Source organism: Sebastes fasciatus, chromosome 16 (genome assembly GCF_043250625.1).
Source record: "Sebastes fasciatus isolate fSebFas1 chromosome 16, fSebFas1.pri, whole genome shotgun sequence".
NCBI lineage: Eukaryota > Metazoa > Chordata > Actinopteri > Perciformes > Sebastidae > Sebastes > Sebastes fasciatus.
The window spans coordinates 13,950,305-13,971,069 of record NC_133810.1 but is presented as its reverse complement, the minus strand read 5'-3'; the positions used below and the strand labels follow the sequence as shown (position 1 = coordinate 13,971,069).

At 42.1% G+C, this 20,765-nt stretch overlaps 1 protein-coding gene across 6 annotated transcripts in view; it reads left to right on the top strand.

Annotated features, from left to right (window-relative positions):
* The window catches only part of LOC141752361 (serine protease FAM111A-like), a 46,397-nt gene that overhangs the window by 15,194 nt on the left and 10,438 nt on the right, over positions 1–20,765 (top strand). For 3 of the 6 annotated variants that reach the window (XM_074610225.1, XM_074610230.1, XM_074610229.1), the window contains exons 5-7: positions 365–484; positions 19,502–19,621; positions 19,816–19,935. In XM_074610225.1, coding sequence (XP_074466326.1) covers positions 365–484; positions 19,502–19,621; positions 19,816–19,935 — 360 coding nt within the window. Of the gene's footprint in view, positions 1–364; positions 485–588; positions 3,149–19,501; positions 19,622–19,815; positions 19,936–20,039; positions 20,299–20,765 lie in introns of those variants that run through there. The other 3 variants (XM_074610228.1, XM_074610226.1, XM_074610227.1) reach the window with 3 other exon arrangements.

The window sequence follows — 20,765 nt, the reverse complement described above, 5'->3', positions numbered from 1 at the left end:
TTACTGCCAAGCAGGTGAAATATAGAGTGATATTGTGGTTTTATCTGACGTGTGTCGCCTCACTGTGTTGAGCGATGCTCGTTCATGTCTATTTAGAGCGAGCAAGCGCGAGCCAGACGCTGACTTTCGTTGACTTAACGGCCACAGGTGTCGCTGTTCATCAGCATTTCTGATTCTTACAAACAGTCCCTTTTAAGAGTGGTATTGCTATAACAGAATGAACATGTTTTACTGTAATTAAATGAAATGAGACTGAATTGTGTTTCATTCCTAGGAAGAGGGCTCCTCTTGAGTGAAACACAATTAAGCATGCATTCTGTAATATATTACTATTATTAATAACACTTCTGTCTGTTATCTGTAGGAAGAAGCAGACAACCAGAATGGGGAAAGCAGTGAAGCTTCAACCTCAGGGAGTACACCACCTCTCGCCCAAAGTCAGCAAGGATCGGCTCATGTCCCTCGCAACCCTGTGGATAAACAGGTATAGCTAATGGATGGATGGTTTAAGAGTGGTATTGCTATAACAGAATAAACATGTTTTACTGTAATTAAATGAAATGAGACTGAATTGTGTTTCATTCCTAGGAAGAGGAGCCACATGCAACCCATTCTTTCGAGTGGTGCGGGAGTGACAAGAAATACACAACTTTTACCTGCAAGAAAGCAGGAACTGTTGAGAACTTGCTGAAGAGAAGTGCACAGTTTAACGAAATTGCAAAAAAGAACAATAACAAAGAGCTTGTTATTGTAAGAGATGGGAAAGCTATCAGTTCACACTTTCCATGCAGCTTAATTAAAAATGAACTTCTGTCTGTCAAGTATGTTAAAGCTGTTGACAAGCCGAAGCAACCGGAAAGCAAAAGAAAGGGGCCCTCTGGTGACCTTGTGACGTTTCATTTACTGACAAAGGGAGGTAAAAATGTAGTGGAAATCATGAGAAACACAGCTCTAAAAAAATTCCATGAATTGACTGTTTATGCATACAAAGACGAAAAAGTGAAGCAAGCTCTGAGAAGAGATGGTCGTTTACTGAATACCGTATTCAAAAAGAACTGTGCTCTCTCTCACAAGATCACTGAAAGCACCACTGAAATGTCCAGTCTCGTTGATGAGCTTGATGGTAAAACTTTCAAGATCATACTGCTCAATAAGTCTAGTCCACCAGCAAGTCAGCCTGGCAGTCTTGATGATGCTTACATGGTGCAAACTGGATCTCAGAGGTCTGTCTCTGATGAAAACCAAGATCCTCAACAGCAGTCTAGCACAACTGAGTCAGTGGATGACAACACACCAAAAAAGAAACCAAAGCTAGATGGTAATAAGGCACCAGAAAAGATGTTATGTGAAATACGTAATTCCAAGACGATGCAGAATCGCCCAGTTTCAGAGTTTCGAGATTTGGTGAAAGGAATGAAAGTTCAGCAAAGATCTAAGCTTTCTCGTATCCAGAATCTCCTCCGTGTAGATTACGGGAAGAACGCTCAGACATGCAGGGAAGTGAAAACAATGAAAGAACTGATGAAACTCAGTGACTCTGTTTGCCAGGTGAGAATAAATGAGAAAGCAGAAGGAAGTGGCTTTCTCCTGTTTGACAAGTTTGTCCTCACAAATGGCCATGTAGTTAAAGACATTTATAATGAGAGTACAGGGCAGCTTAATGAGAGGGTCACTGTCCATTTCTCTTTCGAAAGTCTCGTCCAGAAGGAGTCAGGAGCAGTGGTGGAAGAGGTTGCTGGATTTGAATACTGTAATGATGAGTCAGGGCACAAGCATGACTGGGCTTTGTTGAGGCTCGGTGCTGATCAGACATTGCCTGATGTTCTGTTAACACGCTTCGGATTCCTTCCCCAAGGTGGAGCAATTTGCATTATTGGGCATCCTGATGGTGGTGTGAAAAAGATAGATCCATGCTTGATTATTCCAACTGAAAACCGGATCCAGGTTGTGGAGAGGCATCACGGTGAAAATCCAGAGGGCGTTCTGCCGCTCAAACCTCATTACAGAAAAAATCAAGAATCCATTCAGTTGGTTACTCACCGTTTCTTCGAGGATGCGAGTAATGATAAAAGTAACAGACAAGCTCTATCTTATGAGTCTTGTTTTTATTTTGGCTCATCTGGCTCTCCTGTCTTTGATGAGCACTGCAATGTTGTTGCAATGCATTCAGGCGGATATGCCTACAAAAATGCAAGGGGTGAAAGCCGGAGTGTCATAGAGTATGGCTATCCATTGTCCATCATTACTGAGCACATCATTGTCCAAATGGTGGAAAGAAAAAAGTTTGATGTGTTGAAGAAATACCTGGCTTGCAGTTATAAACATCACCAAGACATGATGACCGTTGTGAAGAAACTGGTTGAGAGCAGAAATTGCCTAGCATTTAAATATGCAGCAAACAATTCAGTGGTCACAAATGATGAGAGTTTGAAGACATTCTTTGACTTCATCTCTCAGAGAGAGGAACCTGTCCCAATGGACTTTAATTGAGCTACACAGATAGTTACAAAGCTAACTGCTGACAAAAGATGCAGTTTCAGCAGTGAGCAACAAAGACTGTCATGTCTGTTTTCATACATCAGGATGTTTTTGTTGGTAAGCACTTAAGGAGTGAAGGGATTGGGGATAAGAGCTCATACAAAACTTGGTTTATTCATAGTTTTAAGTAACCATAATCAATTTTAGGATAAAGGGAACTGGTTTCTCCGTCATCATTTTAGTCACGTTTGTATCTCTAAGTGCTTGTTTTTCTCTATACTGTATTTTGTATATTTTTTGTTCAGCAACTGTCAAATCAGTGTTCTGTTATGAAAGCTAAATAATATTTGTGTTTTTATTCTGTGCGTGCTCATAGCAAATATGACTGCACCAGAACCAGAGAGAATCTGGTTGGATTTCTAGAAATATTATCGTCAGATATTAGCTTATCAAAGATTTATCAGTGTTGGGGTATACGTATGTCGTCACATAAGAAATAAGAGATTGCAGTACAGTATGTTTGGGGCAATTTAGAAACAGTGTTCAGAAACATTTAGTAGTTTATCCATCAGAGAGAACCGACTGTACACTGTCTGGTTCAGAACATGTCTTGGTCCCTTTTTTGTATGCAGAAATGTTCAATGTTTTTTTAAAACTTCAACATATCGATATCAGCCTGAAAGATATATTATCAGTCTGATTCTACTTTGTACCTTTTTTATCTTCTGTCTTTAAGCTGTTTTTAAGAAAATCTTTGAGATTTGATTTTATCTTATTTGTTTAAGAAATATATTACATTTAACAGAAATTGTACAATATCGTATACTCTGTCATGCTGTCATTGTGTTGCTACCACTGTTTTGGGAATATCTCTTGAAAATGAGAATTTCAAAGGGATCTTATCTTGTTAAATTACGTCTCATTAAAAAAAAAAAAGTAATGATGATTTATTTGATATTCAATAAAGTGATTTCTTTCATATTTGGATTTTAATTGTGTTTTTTATGTATCTTTTGCTCTCATCTTCTGCATAAATGTATGAATAAGAGGTCAACAAACTGAGAATCTGTCAGCTTGAATATCTCTGACTCTGATTTTGAGTTTGATAGTGTAGATAAATGGACAAGAGTGGCACTAACTGGACATAATGTCTTAATTTTATGTATAGTATTAAATGTATTGATATATAGGAATGCTCTTTGATTTGAGAACGAATGTCACACCCTGAATTACAGGGTTTCTGTATTTAGTTTTGAGCATCAAAGATTTATTATGCAATCGTTTTAGTTTGTATTTGATGGACTACTAGACCCATTCTGTCACTCTTCCTCTGAGAGCCTGTTCCTGGTTTGTGCTTTTCTGCAGTGACTGAACACAAGGTGGAGACAGTTTGATGCTTTATTCTTCATTTTGATCAGGTTTTCTTTATTTGAGTCCACACTAAAGAATAAACAACATTTTTAAAATCACAAAGTATGAAATGAGGAGAAGGCAGCTCACACCAAACATAACAGGTGGACTGATTTTGCTATTTAAAAAAAAAAAAAAGATAACGAGCAAGTCAACAGAAAGCGAGGACAATGAGGACATTTTCTTTTATAATTCTTTTATTATTCTCTGATTTAAATAATAAAATGCAACACTAAAGCCAACTTGGAAGGTTGGCTGGAAAAGAAGGGAAGAAAATGTCACGACTCGACTGAGAATCGGACATACAGGTCTTAACCATACATTATATGAAATAAGCAAGCACCCAACTGGGACTGCACATATTGTAACAAACCAGAAACTGTCGAACATGTACTGATACACTGCAGGAATTACAGTATCCAGAGGGATCACCTTTTACAGTCACTTAAAGGAAGGCAAAACATCAGGACTTTTCATCGTCAGGTCTATTGGGGAATACAGCAGATAACATATACTGTGAAATAATTCAGTTTTTAAGAGAAACTGATTTAGTTAAACGAATCTAGAGTTTTCCTCATTATTATTATTATTATCTATTATTTTATTTTATTTTATTTTTTATTTTCTTTATTTATTTTTATTTTTATTTTTTTCTATTTTGTTTCTGCACAATCTCCTGTTCCACACTCCAGTCCAGTAGGTGATGGTAATGCACCTCTAAGATGGTTTGCCAACCGCCAATAAACGCCAAAGAAGAAGAAGAAGAAGAAGAAGAAGAAGAAGTAGTAGAAAGAGACAGATTTAGAGCAGGTAGGTTCATATAGGCCAGTGTCACTAAACACAGACCAGAAAGTCTTGGCCAAATCCTGTAGCTAACAGATTTTGGTCTTTATATGACTAAATTGATACATACACCCTGATCAGACTGGAAGTGATGTCGAGCTGAAGCTTTGAAGCTTTCCAGCAAATTGGTTCAGAAAAGGGTTAATTTCTTCTTCTGCTTCATGTGAACCCTAAGCCACCTGGTGGTCAAAGAGTGTAAAACAGGCAGATATGATCTTAACCATGTGATAATAAGATAAGATAAGATAAGATAAGATATTCCTTTATTAGTCCTGCAGTGGGGACATTTGAAGTGTACAGCAGCAAAGGGGATACTGCAAAAAACAAGATGCATCAGTGTAACAAAATATGAACCATTTAAATAGAAGGAAGTATAAAAATAGGAGCAGTATATACAGTATTGACAATAGACAGACTATTAACAAAATTGCACAAGTGGAAAATGATATTGCACAGTGAGAATGAAATGAAATTCCACCTGAAAATATCAGATTATTGTCAGTATTTTTGTGTGTAAGTGTAAGTGGTCTACTGGGACCACAGATCCGTGATATACTGTATTTTGCGCCAGTAAAGGCTGTTGGGAATGACTATAAACAATGAAAAAATATATATTACCATGTAATCCATTTATATCTAAATAATATATAATATAATGTCTATTTTCTAGTAAGTATATTATGAGTATATAACATACATTTATAATAAACTGTAATTGTTTTATGAGTAATGCATCTTATGTGTGTAAACCAATCCTTTGGTCAATAATTGTATTGTATTATAGTGTAGTGTAATATAATATAATAATGGCAGGAGGGGTAATATTAGTGTTCTGTGTAGTTTCTGGAAAGTGGCATTGGTTCAACCAGTGAAGATCTGATCCACTTCCTGAACCAGTCACGAGGTATGGCTGGCCAGCGAGGCTTCGGACGTCTTCAATGACGTCATTGGTCTAAAACGATACAAGCCTCGATACGGGCATCGCGGAAAACTTCCTGGATTACTCGACACACGCTCCGAAGCCTCGGCACAGCACGTAACTAGATGCGGAAAAGGCCTTTGACTGTGTGGAATGGCCCTACCTATATGCAGTACTTAAAAAAATATGAATTTGGCACAAAATGTATTTCATGGGTTAAGATATTATATAACAATCCCAGTGCTAGAATCCTTACTAACCAGACAGTTTCTGATGCATTTAACCTTTGCAGGGGCACTAAGCAGGGATGTACTCTTAGTCCCTTGCTGTTTGCTCTTGCATTGGAGCCCCTTGCAGAAACAATTAGGGCTCACACTGAGATTTTTGGTTACAACACGGAATATACTTCAAATAAAATTTCGCTGTATGCTGACGATATTTTGATGTACATAACGAGGCCACTGACTTCTATTCCTATCTTATTGGAGACGATTGACTTATTTAGTTTCTTTTCCGGATATAAGATAAATTGGAGCAAGAGTGAGCTGAATCCGGTGCGGTGTAGTGACCCAAGCATGCTCGGAACAGATTCCATTCAAACTGGCTTTGGAAAAATTTACATATTTGGGGGTAGAGATCACGAAGAAAAATAACTCCATATTTGAAGCAAATTTTATGACTATGTTAGACAACTTTAAGACCAAATCAGAGTTTCGGAAAACCCTTCCAATTTCTCTGATAGGCAGAGTGAACGCAGTGGGGGGCTGGCTCTACCAGATTTCAGGCTATATTATTGGGCAGCAAACATTCGATGTGTTTCCTATTGGCTGGATGAGACGATTGTTCTCGACAGCTGGCTGGATATGGAGCGAGAGGACTGTCTACCCAGCTCACTTGGTGCTATTGTAATGTCTCCCATTCGTCTCAAAAAAGCATGTTATAATTACAATCCGATTATTCATAGTACTACTCAAATTTGGAAACAAATAACCAAACATTTAAAACATAGAGGTCTATCCTTTACACTTCCGATATCGGCAAACCCGTCTTTTACTCCTTCAACCCTAGATGGAGCCTTTGATCAGTGCAAAGAATGTTTATGTATATACTGTATGTCGCCAATGTCTCCCTGATTTGTGTGCCTTAGGGTGTTGTCTGTGTTTTATTTATTTATTTATGTATTTTTTTTGTTTTCTTTTCTTTTCCTTTCACTACTTATGTTCTTTGTATTTGCTTGTCTCCATTTTTGTTTGCCCTTAGTTCATAGTATTGTCTGTTTTTGTTGATTATATAAAAAATGAGGCATGATACACATCCTACAGAAGTGTGTATCAATGACATGCACATGCTTCTTAATAAAAATATTTGAAACAGAGTTATTGATCGAGCTGCACGTGGAGCATGGATGCATTATAATAACATGGTGTAGAGCATGGATGCATTATAATAACATGGTGTAGAGACACAGCTGGGTTTAGACACATTTTAAAGTCTCTGTGATTGCAATCTGAAAATATTAATCTGTTTTTAAAACAAAATAAGACAATAAATATCCACTTTAAAGGTGAATTAGCCATTAGTACACTGGAACAGCTGTCAATAGGCCTACAACACTGAGCCTTTGTGTTGGTGGATTTATGATTTAATTATATATATATATATATATATATATAAGGTTTAAATAATGCACTCAATGTACAGAGCATTTTCATCACAAAAACACCTTTAGACCACTCTTCAGAAATCTGGAGGTTAAAAAAACAATAGTATCACTAAGTAGGCTAAACAGATAACTAAGTAGGCTAAATAAACTGGGAAAAAAAAGTTTGGAAATTTGTGTTTGGTCGATTATTTCTCTGTTGTTACAATGCTAAATGGCATTGTATTTTACATCGTTGGAAAGCCTGTTTACTTATCTTCACAATGATGTCCAACTTGTAAGGATGATGCATTTGTGGGATGAGCAGCACAGCTGATTATGTGGGTAGCGCCCAAGAAAAAATTTGCCAAAATGCTCTGCCACTGTTTAACAGTGTATTCTCCTGTTGCTGACCTGCAACGAATCCTGGTTGAGGAATGGAACGCCATCCCACAGCAACGTGTGACCAGGTTGGTGACCAGCATGAGGAGGAGGTGCCAGGCTGTTGTGACTGCGTATGGATCGTCCAATCGCTACTGAGGCTCCTGACGGTGTATTAAATGAATAAAGTGTAAAATTGCCAATATGTCTTGTTTGTTCCTTGTTACTGATAGAGAGTTCAATCATCCAATCCACCAAACAACTCAAAACAAGAGTCCATACCAACAGGAGAATACACTGTTTAACAGTGGCAGAGCATTTTGGCAAATTTTTCTTGGGCGCTACAATCATAATCAGCTGTGCTGCTCATCCCGCAAATGCATGATCCTTACAAGTTGTACATCATTGTGAAGGTAAATAAACAGGCTTTCCAACGATGTAAAATGCAATGCCAATTAGCATTGTAACAACAGAGGATATGACCAAACACAAGTTTCCGAACTTTTTTTTCCCAGTTTACATACAGTGCAATGAAATAGTTTTGCTTTGCTATAAATAAACACATAAACAGCTACTTTTAAGTAGTAATAACACACATTATATGGACCCACTGAATTCTAGGCAGCATTAGCCACTTAATTTTACATAAAATTATCAACATCATGTGTTTCTGTATGGTATATGGTTGCCATAATGTCACTTGCATTTCCAAAGCAAACATCAGGGTAGAGACGGCACTCTGAAACATGATCTGACTGTGTGAGTGGGTGAATTACTGAGGCTGTTTGGCAGCTGACATAGTCACATGATGTTAGTATTGTTAACCACAAACTCAGCATAACACAGAGAGGAATTCAGCTGTCATCTAACCCTAAGGGCAGACGGTGATACCCACAATGCATCAGGAGCATATTTTTCTTCTATGCAAATATGAGAGAACTGTGATCATAAAGATCTAGATAGATAGATAGATAGTAACTTTATTGATCCCGAGGGAAATTCAAGTTTCCAGCATCACAGTTCCATAGTGCAAAAACATGTTAGTAAAAAGGCAGTAAAAAAGTTAGTAGTGCAAAGTACAAAAAAATATACCAGATATAAAAATACAAGGAGATGAAGAAAACTGTTAAAACTGAATATAGTGCAGGGTAACAGCTGTGATACACGACTATTAAAAAGTGAATTTAGTGCAGAAGAGACTGTTAAAAATGAGTATAGTGCAGGGTAACTCCAGTAGCTTAGTCTATGAAAGTGCACTGTGTGCATTATTATCTGTCCTGCAGACCATCCTCCTTTGTCCCCCAGTATAATAGTATAAAAGCATCATAACTTTACTCATAGTTTTAAAAGTACAGTGCTTGAGTAAAGGCACCAGTTACAGCCACCGCTGGTGAAATGTTAAATATATTTTACTCAAGTACCTACCATAAAGGAGGACGGTCTGCAGGACAGATAATAATGCACACAGTGCACTTTCATAGACTAAGCTACTGGAGTTACCCTGCATTTTTTGATAGTGTTTTCTTTTGCTAGTTATTTGTTTAGTTTAATTATTTTCTTGTTTAGTGGCATATAATTAGCTTCATGCATAATTAATATTTTGTTTTCTTTTGCTTATGAATTGGGTAAAACTGTGGGCACCCGCGGTTATATATAGGAAGGTAGGCAGGTATAGGATCAGCATGCTCCTGGGTTGGCGCCTGGTTATGGTTTTTAACCAGAACAAGACTGGCAGCGACATCCGTGTTTTCTTTGTGTTTGTTTGCTTGCTTTTTGGATAAATAAATCATCATAAACACATTTTGCATGGAAAATTAACTCTTTTGTCTGCGTAAACCACATACCCATGATATGTCAGTGGCTCTTTGATTTAAAGCTTCAGTAGTGTCGCGGGGTTCTATGTCAAAACTCCGTGCAACATAAAAACACTGGCGTAGTCGGAAAACGTTGTATTCATCTCCTTTTTATTATGCCGGCCTCCCAAAGTGCAATCATTGTGGCTATTTACAAAAAGTGAAAAATAGAAAATAAGCTCTGTACAAAACAGCAAATAGTACGGAAAATCGAGTTCCTTAAAGGTCACATATTATGCAAAATGCACTTTTCCATGTCTTTTAAACATCAATATCTGTCCCCAGTGTGTCTACAGGCCACCATAGTATCATAAAAGACCATCCTCTCTCTTTTTCTCCTGCTCCGTTTGTCCGGAAATGGGTGCAGAAATAAAAACTCGCTTTTTTCCTAGTCTTCTGACGTCATTAGGCAGAAATGCAAGCCATGTAAGGGTTTCCTGGTCGAACCAGAGAGAACCTTCAGTAGCTGACCCCGCCCCACAGCGCGTCACTGTCTCTCCTCCTCAACCGAACTTGAGCAAAGTCTGCAAGAACCAGCAGAACAGGCTTCATGTACTCCCATCATCTAAATATAACATGTTCTTTCACAAAGGCTTTATGTAATTACACTGTTTAAACAGATGATATTTATATATTATATATATATTTGATGTCATGCATGTAGCAGAGTACAGGGAGTAAATAGTGACTTGTAAGCAACACAACACATTTCTGTTTCACAGTCAAACTTTATTTGAGTAGACAGATGACAATATTAATTATTCACAGCATTTGTAATCATCTCACCTGCAGTTATGTTAACATGGTACAGGAGAAAGTCTTCAGCTCTGGTAAACTATGGTAAGCTAAGCTCCGGTGGTCTGTAGTCATGGTAACACAGAGACAGCTACTACTGTAAATAATATACCATTACTCTGATCTTCCATACATTTATCTTTTAGCAGAAATAATGAACTGACTACTGTTTCACATCTTCTATTTTCCACCCTGATGGTCGCTGTGTTTACACACCGTGTCATAGCGGTAGCATGTAGCTAACCCGTTAGCATGTAGCTACATGCTAACGGGTTAGCTCTGTATCTCCCATCTGCTTTCAGCTATCTGCTCTCCTCTGGGATGATTCTGTCGGTCATTTCTCACAGATGGATCTGTAAAGACAGACGTAAAACAGAGTGTATGTTTACGGTTTACAGAGTTGATGCATGAGGTAAACACTGAGTTAACTAACAGAGCTATAAATAGTATTATTTACCTGAGAGAAACCGTCAGGAAAACCTGGAATCTGGACCGCAGATGTTCATCATGTGTCGCCGATTTCTGATCAGATTCCTCCGGTAACGTGCGCTGGGTGAAGTTTCTGGTTTATAAACTTTAAAGTGGTTTATAAACTTTATTCTAGCTGCTATCTCTCCACTCGTCTCTCTCTCTCTCTCTCTCTCTGAGAGAGAGCTTCTCCGGGAGGGAGGGGGAGGGTGACGTTGAGGACGTTTGATTGACAGAAAACGCTGACCAATCAGAGCAGAGTGGGAGGAGACAGGCTGTGAATCAGTGGTTTTCAGACAGAGGCTGAATTAGGCTCTGAGGCAGGCAGACTCAGGCTGCAGTATGAGAAGAATAAAGGGTTTTTTGAACATTGCAGCATGTAAACATGTTCTAGTGCAACATTAAAATACATCTATGAACCTGGAAATGAGCATAATATGTGACCTTTAATAACTCCATGAGTTCTTTCAGAATAGGCAAAAACAATCCAACAATACAATCTATATTTTACCTTCCTAAGTGTCTGAGTGTGACCTTCTCTGTCAACACTTCCAGACCAGACTCCCTCAGGTGGCCAAGATGACCCCCTTTTATACCAATAGCCCCTCCCCTGGGCGTATTCTTTACACAGAAAAATAACATCATCTTTCATCATAGAAGATATCCATAGTCCCTTCAACCCAGGCATATCCCACATATAAATGATATATCTCTGTCTAAACATCCCCCCCCCCAACCAAAACAAGTTAATTTGCAACATAATCACCATTTCAAATAATAAACATATTTAAACTGATCACATGCTCTCAAAACGCGCGAGGGCACCCTTTATAACGGGGGGACTTGTTACGGCCCTGTTTGCTCGTCAATCCCACTTCTGACAAAGGTGGGACAGGCAGCGTTTCAGCAACTGGTGAGTGCGAATAATGTTTGTGTAAATATATGCGTATAGGAAACAGTTTAGGGGAGAGAGATATGTCGCGATGTGTTTAACTACGGAGTGAATCAGGAAGGGAGCGGAGAAATGTTTGGCGTGTGTGTGTGTGTGTGTGTGCCTGCGGCGCAGCGGAGAAATGTTGGTGTGTGTGGCCTGAGGTGATGTGTGTGCGCTGCCCACAGTCAGTGACGGCTACTCCGTCACATCATCCCCCTCCTCCCGGAGGTTGGCGATGTGCGGCAACCTGGAAAGGTAATCTGCCACCACATTGGCCTTGCCGGATCGATGTCGGATGGAGAACTTGAAGGGCTGCAGTGAGAGGTACCATCGAGTCAGGCGGCTGTTGTGATCCTTCATGGTGTTTATCCAGGTGAGAGCCCGATGGTCAGTTTCCAGGTCAAACTCTCGTCCAAGCAAGTAGTAACGTAGGCTATCCAGTGCCCACTTGATGGCCAGGCCCTCTTTTTCCACAGTGGAATACCTGGTCTCACGTGGCTGCATCTTGCGGCTGAGGTACAAAATCGGGTGTTCGTCCCCAGGGTCCCCTTGGGCCAGGACTGCTCCAAGGCCGACTGCCGATGCGTCCACCTGTACCAGAAATCTTTTGTTGAAGTCTGGACTCTTGAGGACGGGAGAAGAACACAGGTGTTTTTTCAAGGTGCTGAAGGCTGTTTCACAGTCATCTGACCAAGTTACTGGGTTCCTGTGTTCGTTGCGGGTCAAAGCTGTGAGTGGGGCTGCAATGGTCGCGAACTGTGGCACGAATCGCCTGTACCACCCAATCAATCCCAGGAAGGACCGTACCTCCTTCTTGGTCCGTGGTCGAGGGCAGTTCTGGATAGCTTCCACCTTATCCACTTGTGGCCGTACCTCCCCTCATCCCAACTGGTAACCAAGGTACCGTGTCTCCTCTCGCGCCCACTCACACTTGGAAAGGTTGAGTGTCAGCCCAGCCTTCTGGATCCTTCCCAGAACAAGTGATAGATGTTGGACATGCTCTACCCAGGTGTTGCTGAAGATCACCACATCATCCAGGTATGCAGCGCTGCAGTTGTCACAACCCTGGAGTACTCTGTTCATCAGTCTCTGGAAGGTGGCTGGTGCTCCGTGTAGTCCAAATGGCATCACTGTAAACTGGTAGAGTCCAGCTGGGGTTCGGAACGCCGTGTAGGGTCTGCTTGTCTCCTCCAGTGGCACCTGCCAATATCCCTTGCAGAGATCAAGGGTGGTGATGTACTTTGCAGCTCCGATCTTCTCCAGCAAGTCCTCGATTCTTGGCATGGGATAGGCGTCAAACTCTGAGATGGCATTGATCTTCCTGAAATCAATGCATATTCGGAGGGAGCCATCCTTCTTGAAGACGATGACCACCGGACTACACCACTCTGAGTTGGATGGTTCAATCACTCCAAGTTTCAACATCTCCTCCACCTCCTGCTGCAGTCTTCCCACCAGCTGCTGCGGAATACGGTAGGGACGTTGACGAATTGGTCGTCCATCTTTGAGGCGAATGACATGCTCCACTAGCGTTGTCTTCCCTGGGCTGGCAGCAAATAAGGACGGCGTCATCTTGAAGACCTGTAGGAGCCGTGCAACTTGTCCTGGTTCAAGATGTGCCAACACAGGATCAGCTGGTGTAGTAAGGGTCTCCAGTCCCATCTCCACCTCTTCTTCACTGTCGACCTTCCTTACCATCAGAACCTCCCCTGGTACCTGGATCAACCGGTCCTTCCACTCTTTCAAGAGATTCACATGGTAGGTCTGCTTGGGTTTCTTCTTGTCTGGGTGATGGACCTCGTAAGTGACCGGACCCATTTTTCGGGTGATGAGGTACGGCCCTTGCCATTTTGCTAGGAGCTTGCTGTTGGATGAAGGGAGAAGCAGCAAAACCTTTTGGCCAGGCTGGAACTCACGGTGCCGGGCCTGTTGGTCATACCAGGTCTTTTGGCTTTTCTGGGCCTCCCGCAGGTTAACCTCTGCCTCCTCCTGGTACCTTGCCAGCCGATCCCTCATCTCCAGCACAAACTGCACCACCCCTCTGTCGTCTTGCGAGGTGGAAGGTGTCTCCCAGCCTTTGCGGAGCAGATCCAAGGGTCCCTGTACCTCCCAGCCATAAAGCAGCTCGAATGGGGAGAAACCAGTTGATGCCTGGGGAACTTCACGATAGGCGAAGAGCAGGAATGGCAGCCAACGGTCCCAGTCCTTGCCAGTATCATCCACGAACTTCCGCAGCATTTTCTTCAATGTCTGGTTGAACCTTTCAACCAGACCATCAGTCTGTGGGTGGTATGGCGTAGTTTTGATTGCTGAGATGCCCAGCTGCTTTTGGAAGAGCTGCATCAACCTGGAGGTGAAGTTCGTTCCCTGATCCGTCAGGATCTCATCAGGTATTCCCACTCTGGAGAACAGTTGCACCAACGCACGCAGCACAGCAGGAGCGGTGATCGTGCGCAGGGGAAAAGCCTCTGGGAAACGAGTAGCATAGTCACACACCACCAATATGTACTGATGTCCACCACTGCTTTTCACCAACGGGCCCACAATATCCATGGCAATCCTGCGGAATGGAGTGGAGATAACAGGTAGTGGCTGCAGAAAAGCTCGGTCAGACTTGCGGGCAATGCATGTTTTTTGACATGTTGGGCATGTGGCACAATATTTCTGAATGTCTGTGTACATGGAGGGCCAATAAAAGCGTGAACTGATGCGCAGATATGTTTTGTTGCGGCCAAGGTGTCCAGACCATGGGAGTGTGTGTGCTAGGTGCATGACGAGTGACCTACAGTTAGCAGGAACTACTAGGCGTTTATGGTCATTATCAACAGTGTACAACACATCCTTTTCCACAATAAACCTTTCCCTTCCCACACAATCTCCCTTTGCTCCCTCCCCCACCTTAGCAAACAAATGTTTCAAAGTTGTATCCCCCCTCTGTAGCACAGAAATATCATCAGGTACTGCCCACATTTCATTTGACAGTGTACTCTTTGTTTTGGGCTCTGCTGACTTCAGCGGCTTCTCAAAGCGGCGTTGGCGACGGGATTTTCTTGGGCCCTTGGTGCCACCATCGAATAGACTACTGTCAAAGTCTGGGAAAGGATGAGCACAAGGTTCCTCTTTTCTTAGCCCCTGAGTGCCACCCTCACACAGACCACGGTGAAGGTCTGGGAGCGGTTGGACCCCAGCTTTCGCCTGGGCACGAGTGATCACAGGACAAGAAACAGTGACATTAACTTCCCCCCTCTGCCCAGTGTCAGTTTCCACTGGCCTGTTCTCCTGCAGCAAGTCCAGAAGTAAAGGTAAGTCCCAACCCAAGAGGGCAGCAACAGGTAACTTTGCAACCACCCCAACAGTCAACAAGTAAGACTGTTCATCAATGGTAACAGTTAATTCAGCTGTGGGATAAGGATGCTTATCCCCATGAACACATAGTATGTCCTCTTGTCTGCTGTAATCCACACTGTTTACAGGCACCAGATCCTGCCGCACCAGCGACATGAAGCTACCACTGTCCAAAAGAGCAGTAACCTGCTGGCCATTAACCGTCACAGTTTTGTAGCGTTGTAACCTCACTTCACTATCCTCCACCTCAGGCCGGGGAGCATAGCAAGCGCAGGTGAGTTTAGCTTTGCGTATGGGACACACAGAAGCTTTGTGCCCTGGCTGTTGACAATAAAAACAAACAAAGTCCTTACCGGGTCCTCGTTGGTTTAGGGCCGAGCTGAAGTTACCTGGTGGTTCCTGGCTAAACTCTCTCCTCGTAGGCCGGGGCTGGGGTAACTGAAGTGTAGGTCTGGGGGCTGCACTGTAGGAACGTGCAGCTGGTCCTCCTCTCCGAGCGTTGAGGTACTGTAGCGCCAGCTTGGCAGCGTAGAGTCCACCCTCTGGTTCATGCTCCTTCACCCAGGTCCTCACTTCAGGGGGGAGTATCTGGAGTAGCTGCTCCAGGATAATGGCCTCACCGACCTCCTCCTTGGTGTGCTGCTCTGGCCGAATCCAGCGTCGATAGAGACCCTTCAGGCGGTGGTAGGTCTCTGTGGGGGTTTCACCAGGTGGTACCACTGTGGACCGGAACCGCTGCCGATACGTCTCTGGAGAGATGTCAAACTTGGTCAACAGTGCTCCCTTCAGGTCGTTGTAGCAGTGGGCCCTCTCCTCATCCATCATGGTGTAGGCCTCCAATGCCTTCCCCGACAGCAGTGGAACGAGTCTGCATGCCCACTCATTCTCCGGCCATCTCCATGTTTTGGCAATACGCTCAAAACGTAACAAATAGTTCTCAATATCCTCCCCCATCTGAAACGGGGATAATTTGGGCTCGTTGTAATGTCTCCACCCTGGTCTTGGATGCTCAGGGCTGCTGTTATAGTCTATAGCTGCTGCTATAGGAGAGAACGTCTCTGTTGGTGCCTGCCATTGCCCACGCTGGGGTACTGGCGTCGGCAGATCAATTCTTGGACTGCTTGCTGTCACCGTGCTTGGAGTAGGAGCAGCGTATCTCAGGCCTCGGATCTCTGCTAACAGGCCCTCCTCCCTCCTATTTTGTGCTGTCATAAATTCTCTCATCATTGTCAGTAGTTCTTCTCCTGGCCCCCCAGTTGATGATGGAGCTGCAGGTGCTATGAGATCTTCTCTGTACCTGCTCCCCTCCTCATCTTCCTCTGAGGACGACGTAGTATGATCCGTCTCCCCAGCTGGGTCCATGCTGGCGGCCGCGCCCTCCTCTGACTGCCCTTGCCCTTGGGAACGCAGTCCTGTGCGCTCCTGTGTAGTTATGTCCTTCCGACTAGCCATCCCACCACTGCCACCATATGTCGCGGGGTTCTATGTCAAAACTCCGTGCAACATAAAAACACTGGCGTAGTCGGAAAACGTTGTATTCATCCCCTTTTTATTATGCCGGCCTCCCAAAGTGCAATCATTGTGGCTATTTACAAAAAGTGAAAAATAGAAAATAAGCTCTGTACAAAACAGCAAATAGTACGGAAAATCGAGTTCCTTAATAACTCCATGAGTTCTTTCAGAATAGGCAAAAACAATCCAACAATACAATCTATATTTTACCTTCCTGAGTGTCTGAGTGTGACCTTCTCTGTCAACACTTCCAGACCAGACTCCCTCAGGTGGCCAAGATGACCCCCTTTTATACCAATAGCCCCTCCCCTGGGCGTATTCTTTACACAGAAAAATAACAATTAACATCATCTTTCATCATAGAAGATATCCATAGTCCCTTCAACCCAGGCATATCCCACATATAAATGATATATCTCTGTCTAAACATTCCCCCCCCAACCAAAACAAGTTAATTTGCAACATAATCACCATTTCAAATAATAAACATATTTAAACTGATCACATGCTCTCAAAACGCGCGAGGGCACCCTTTATAACGGGGGACTTGTTACGGCCCTGTTTGCTCGTCAATCCCACTTCTGACAAAGGTGGGACAGGCAGCGTTTCAGCAACTGGTGAGTGCGAATAATGTTTGTGTAAATATATGCGTATAGGAAACAGTTTAGGGGAGAGAGATATGTCGCGATGTGTTTAACTACGGAGTGAATCAGGAAGGGAGCGGAGAAATGTTTGGCGTGTGTGTGTGTGTGTGTGTGTGTGTGTGTGCCTGCAGCGCAGCGGAGAAATGTTGGTGTGTGTGGCCTGAGGTGATGTGTGTGCGCTGCCCACAGTCAGTGACGGCTACTCCGTCACAAGTAGGCTGAATATTTTGGCATCATTGGGCAAAAATTCCATAATAACATTTCAGCATATTGTTATTCAAATGTTCTGAGAGAAAACTAGACTTCTGCACCTCCTCATAGCTCTGTTTTCAGGCTTTAAAAAATCTAGCCCGGCTCGTGACAGGAGACTTTGGCCAACCACAGGTCATTTCAGAGAGAGAGAGAGCGTTCCTATTGAGCGTTCCTATTGGCTGTGCTCTGGCTGGTGGGCGGTGCTTGGTATTTCCTCAACTGATCTCAACATGGCTGCCGGATCACAAACTTGCTCAGCTAAACAGTACACTACAAGATGTTTCTGAAAACATTTGAGGTGAGAAATAGGCATTACAGTAACAGAATATTGATTAATATTTGATCAGCGCTGCCTAGTTTGACAGTTTGAGCGGAGTTTGCGAGTGATTGACAGCTGCTCATAGACGGCAGACTCCAGCTCAGCTCTGATTGGTTATTTTCCTCCGGCCTGTGAAATCTTGCAGATGCCATTAGGAGCACCGGGGGACACAGAGGAACATGACTTTTTTTTTTTCAGATTTCCTGTCTCATGCACTAATGTCAGGATATAGTGACCGTTTTATAAAAATAAGTTTTTTTTAATAATATTTGCTCCATTTCTGGTTGTGGTTGCTATACACAACCAGCGCCACAAACGAACTGAGTCGCTTCTGACAGCGGATTATCCCTCTCGCAAATTTGTAAATACAGCGATAACATGTCGTTCATCGTGTATCCTCAGGAAAAATTAATGCTTTCAAGAGGAACAAACTCTTAATTTCCTCGACGGGTAATACCAAGGAAGAGAGCGTCCATTTTCCTGACTTGCCACAGTAAACGCCATGTTGGTAAAAGTTTATAGAGATGATACTCTGACCTCCCGTTCCAATGAAGGCAGCATATGGAGCAGCACTACAGAAAGCTGACAGAAACACGGAAGTAAAGAGTCGTTGCTGTGAGAATGATACACCGTCTCATCTAGTTGCATTGGTGTAAACTGGCAGGTTTTCCAATGTTGATGCAGACCACATTCTTTTGTAAGTAGTTGCAAGTTTCAACTCGTCTTGTCATGAAGCGTTGCCATGGTTAGACTCTAGCCCTGTCGTCTAAAAGGCGGGGTAAAGCTTGTCCGACAAGACAGTGAGCGGTGTACCTGTGTGGAAGTTTGTTCGCAAGTTTTTGGTAAGTCCAAGTAAAAAAAAATACCTTTAACGGCTCTGTAACAACTAAAGAGGAGACAGCAATATTAGCTATGATACTTATTGAGTCTTGTAACCGAATATTCTTGAATAGCTAATGTTACAGAACATTTTGATGGTGTTGAAGTAAACGGCAGTCAACAGCTATGTGCTTTATACAGCAATAATATGAATATGAGAAATATAGAAACAATATAGAAATGCAGAAACTAAAGTAATAATCTTAGGTGTCTATTGAATGTTGTATACAAGTCAAAGTGGAATGTTTCCGGGTTGCCCAGCAGTGGTTAAGTGGTTAATGTTACTGGAAGCCATTTTGATCTGTGAAAGGTAACGTACATTTTGCAACAGCTTCATACGTTTGATCACCTGTGGTTAAAGGGAATGTTTCATTTTCATTTTCAACAGCTAGATAACATTACGCCATTTGTTTTTTGTTTTTATTGTTGTGTTTATAGTGAAGTGGATCACAATAAATGTCATATAATACACTAAATAATAATTATATGTACTGTAAGTCATTAGAAATTAATCATATTTCTTTGCCTTTTCCTGAAGGTAAGATACTACATCACCTTCCTTTCAGCGTCATTAAAACTCAGCTGGAAAAATTAAAAATGGAACCTACCAATGATCAACCCTTGAAGATCAAAAATAATGGACCAATGGACGAAGTTGTCAAGGTATTTTCTCCTGAGTCTACTGATTTACATGGGTTTGACAATTGCATCTAGCTCTGTATCTCTTATCAAGGAAATAAATGGAAAGAATAACTACATGTCTAAAGTTTTAAGCACGCATTCCGTAATATATTACTATTATTAATAATACTTCTGTCTGTTATCTCTAGGAAGAAGCAGACAACCAGAATGGGGAAAGCAGTCAGGCTTCAACCTCAGGGAGTACACCACCTCTCGCCCAAATTCAGCAAGGATCGGCTCATGTCCCTCGCGACCCTGTGGATACACAGGTATAGCTAATGGATGGATGGTTTAAGAGTGGTATTGCTATAACAAAATAAACATGTTTTACTGTAATTAAATTAAATGAGACTGAATTGTGTTTCATTCCTAGGAAAAGGGCTCCTCTTGAATGAAACACAATTAAGCATGCATTCCGTAATATATTACTATTATTAATAACACTTCTGTGTGTTATCTGTAGGAAGAAGCAGACAACCAGAATGGGGAAAGCAGTCAAGCTTCAACCTCAGGGAGTACGACACCTCTTGCCCAAAGTCAGCAGGGATCGGCTCATGTCCCTCGCGACCCTGTGGATAAACAGGTATAGCTAATGGATGGATGGTTTAAGAGTGGTATTGCTATAACAAAATAAACATGTTTTACTGTAATTAAATTAAATGAGACTGAATTGTGTTTCATTCCTAGGAAGAGGAGCCACATGCAACCCATTCTTTCGAGTGGTGCTGGAGTGACAAGAAACCCACAACTTTTACCTGCAATAAAGCAGGAACTGTTGAGAACTTGCTGAAGAGAAGTCCACTGTTTAACAAATTTGCAAAAAAGGAAATTAACAAAGAGCTTGTTATTGTAAGATATGGGAAAGCTATCAATTCACACTTTCCATGCAGCTTAATTAAAAATGAACGTCTGTCTGTCAAGTATGTTAAAGCTGTTGACAAGCCGAAGCAACCGATCAGTGGCCAAAGAAAGGGGCCCTCTGGTGACCGTGTGACGTTTCATTTACTGACAAAGGGAGATAAAAATGTAGTTAAAATCATGAGAAACCCAGCTCTAAAAAAAATTCAGGAAATGATACATGTTTATGCATACAAAGGGGAAAAAGTGAAGCAAGCTCTGAGAACTGACTCTGATGGAAACCAAGATCCTCAACAGCAGTCTAGCACAACTGAGTCAGTGGATGACAACACACCAAAAAAGAAAACAAAGTATTTTTTAGAGAGGATGCAGAATCGCCTTGTTTCACAGTATCAAGATTTGGTGAAAGGAATGAAAGTTCAGCAAGGACCTAGGCTTTCTAGTATCCAGACTCTCTTCCATGTAGAGTACGGGAAGAACGCTCAGACATGGGAATTAGTCGTGGAAGTGAAAACAATGAAAGAACTGGGTAAACTCAGTGACTCTGTTTGCCAG